General features: G+C 43.0%; 1 protein-coding gene across 1 annotated transcript in view; it reads left to right on the top strand.

Annotated features, from left to right (window-relative positions):
* The window catches only part of LOC106525350 (ATP-dependent 6-phosphofructokinase, muscle type), a gene marked incomplete in the record, with an annotated part of 13,430 nt that overhangs the window by 7,106 nt on the left and 5,018 nt on the right, over nucleotides 1-1,306 (top strand). The window contains 5 exon segments of the mRNA XM_014019555.1: nucleotides 101-193; nucleotides 283-408; nucleotides 483-547; nucleotides 771-834; nucleotides 965-1,111. Of these exon segments, the coding sequence (XP_013875009.1) occupies nucleotides 101-193; nucleotides 283-408; nucleotides 483-547; nucleotides 771-834; nucleotides 965-1,111 (495 nt within the window).

The following is a 1,306-nucleotide window of genomic DNA, read 5'->3' as shown; positions in this document are numbered from 1 at the left end:
ATTGTGTGAAATGTCTTGTTTGTTTTTTTAATGAAATGAATGAATAAATAAATAAATGAATTAAATATATTAACAGGACAAGGTTTGATTTGCTCTTCAGCTCGTGACTGACAGGCTCGGCTTCGACACCCGCACCACTGTTCTTGGACACGTGCAGCGAGGAGGAACGCCCTCTGCCTTYGACAGAATCTTGGTGACTATCAGCAGTTAGGATTAGAAAAWGTGCATCTCTGCCCRTTTTCACACGAACCAAGTAATGGTCCAAATGTCTGCATCGTCCAGGGCAGCAGGATGGGCGTGGAGGCGGTGATGGCGCTGCTGGAGGCCACTCCAGAAACTCCTGCCTGTGTGGTCAGCCTGTCGGGGAACCAGGCTGTTCGGCTGCCCCTCATGGAGTGTGTGCAAGTGGTGCGTCAGGTTTTATTCACCCGCACGGTGTTGTTGCTTCATTCTTCCGTTCTCACATGGTGTTCATCTCACAGACCAAAGATGTGACTGCRGCCATGGCTCAGGGTAAATTTGAAGAAGCCATCAAACTCAGAGGAAGGTATGTACTGTCCGATTTGTATTATCAGTATACAGTATGTTTGTAGTGTTAGCAAAATATCTCCTGAACAAGTTAATGGATTTTTCTTTTTAATTTGCATTCAACTCAAATGGACAACTTGATTAGATCTGGGTTTTTTATATTACTTCCCTTTTAATAATTTAAATAAAAGTGTATTTTCAGTTCTCACAATGTTCCTCACTCAAACTAACTGGATTTGCAGGAGCTTTGAGAATACCTGGAACACGTACAAGCTGCTGGCTCACATAAATCCCCCTGATGTTAAGGTGARCATCCTCTCCTAATTTTTTATTTTATTTTATTTTTTAATCAGACTTCACCACTGCTGTGTGTTCTTTTTTAAAATGTATTTCTTTTACTTGAACCTGACCCTCGGTTGGTTTCATTAAACTGCAGAGCAACATCAACATGGCTGTTATGAACGTGGGAGCTCCCTGCGCCGGTATGAACGCTGCAGTTCGTGCAACAGTCAGGATGGGGATCATCCAGGGTCACACCATGTTTGCCATTCATGATGGCTTCGACGGTCTGGCTCACGGACAGGTACACACGGTGCACCTTTCCTTCCTCGTCCCAGTTTGGGGCTGTGGTCTGTTTTTCTTTTCTTTTTCTTTTTTTTCTTTTTTTTTTTTGTTTGTGTGTGTGAGCCCAAGAAACCAGTTTTATCCCTGTTCCTAATTTGGTTTCTTTAAGTTGACTCCAAGTGCTTCACAAGAGCCTCAGATCTTTACTTAAAAC

The sequence above is a fragment of the Austrofundulus limnaeus genome, unplaced genomic scaffold (genome assembly GCF_001266775.1).
Source record: "Austrofundulus limnaeus strain Quisiro unplaced genomic scaffold, Austrofundulus_limnaeus-1.0 Scaffold3, whole genome shotgun sequence".
NCBI lineage: Eukaryota > Metazoa > Chordata > Actinopteri > Cyprinodontiformes > Rivulidae > Austrofundulus > Austrofundulus limnaeus.
Note: the sequence above shows the minus strand (reverse complement) of the source record. Positions and strands in the feature narration are given on the sequence as shown.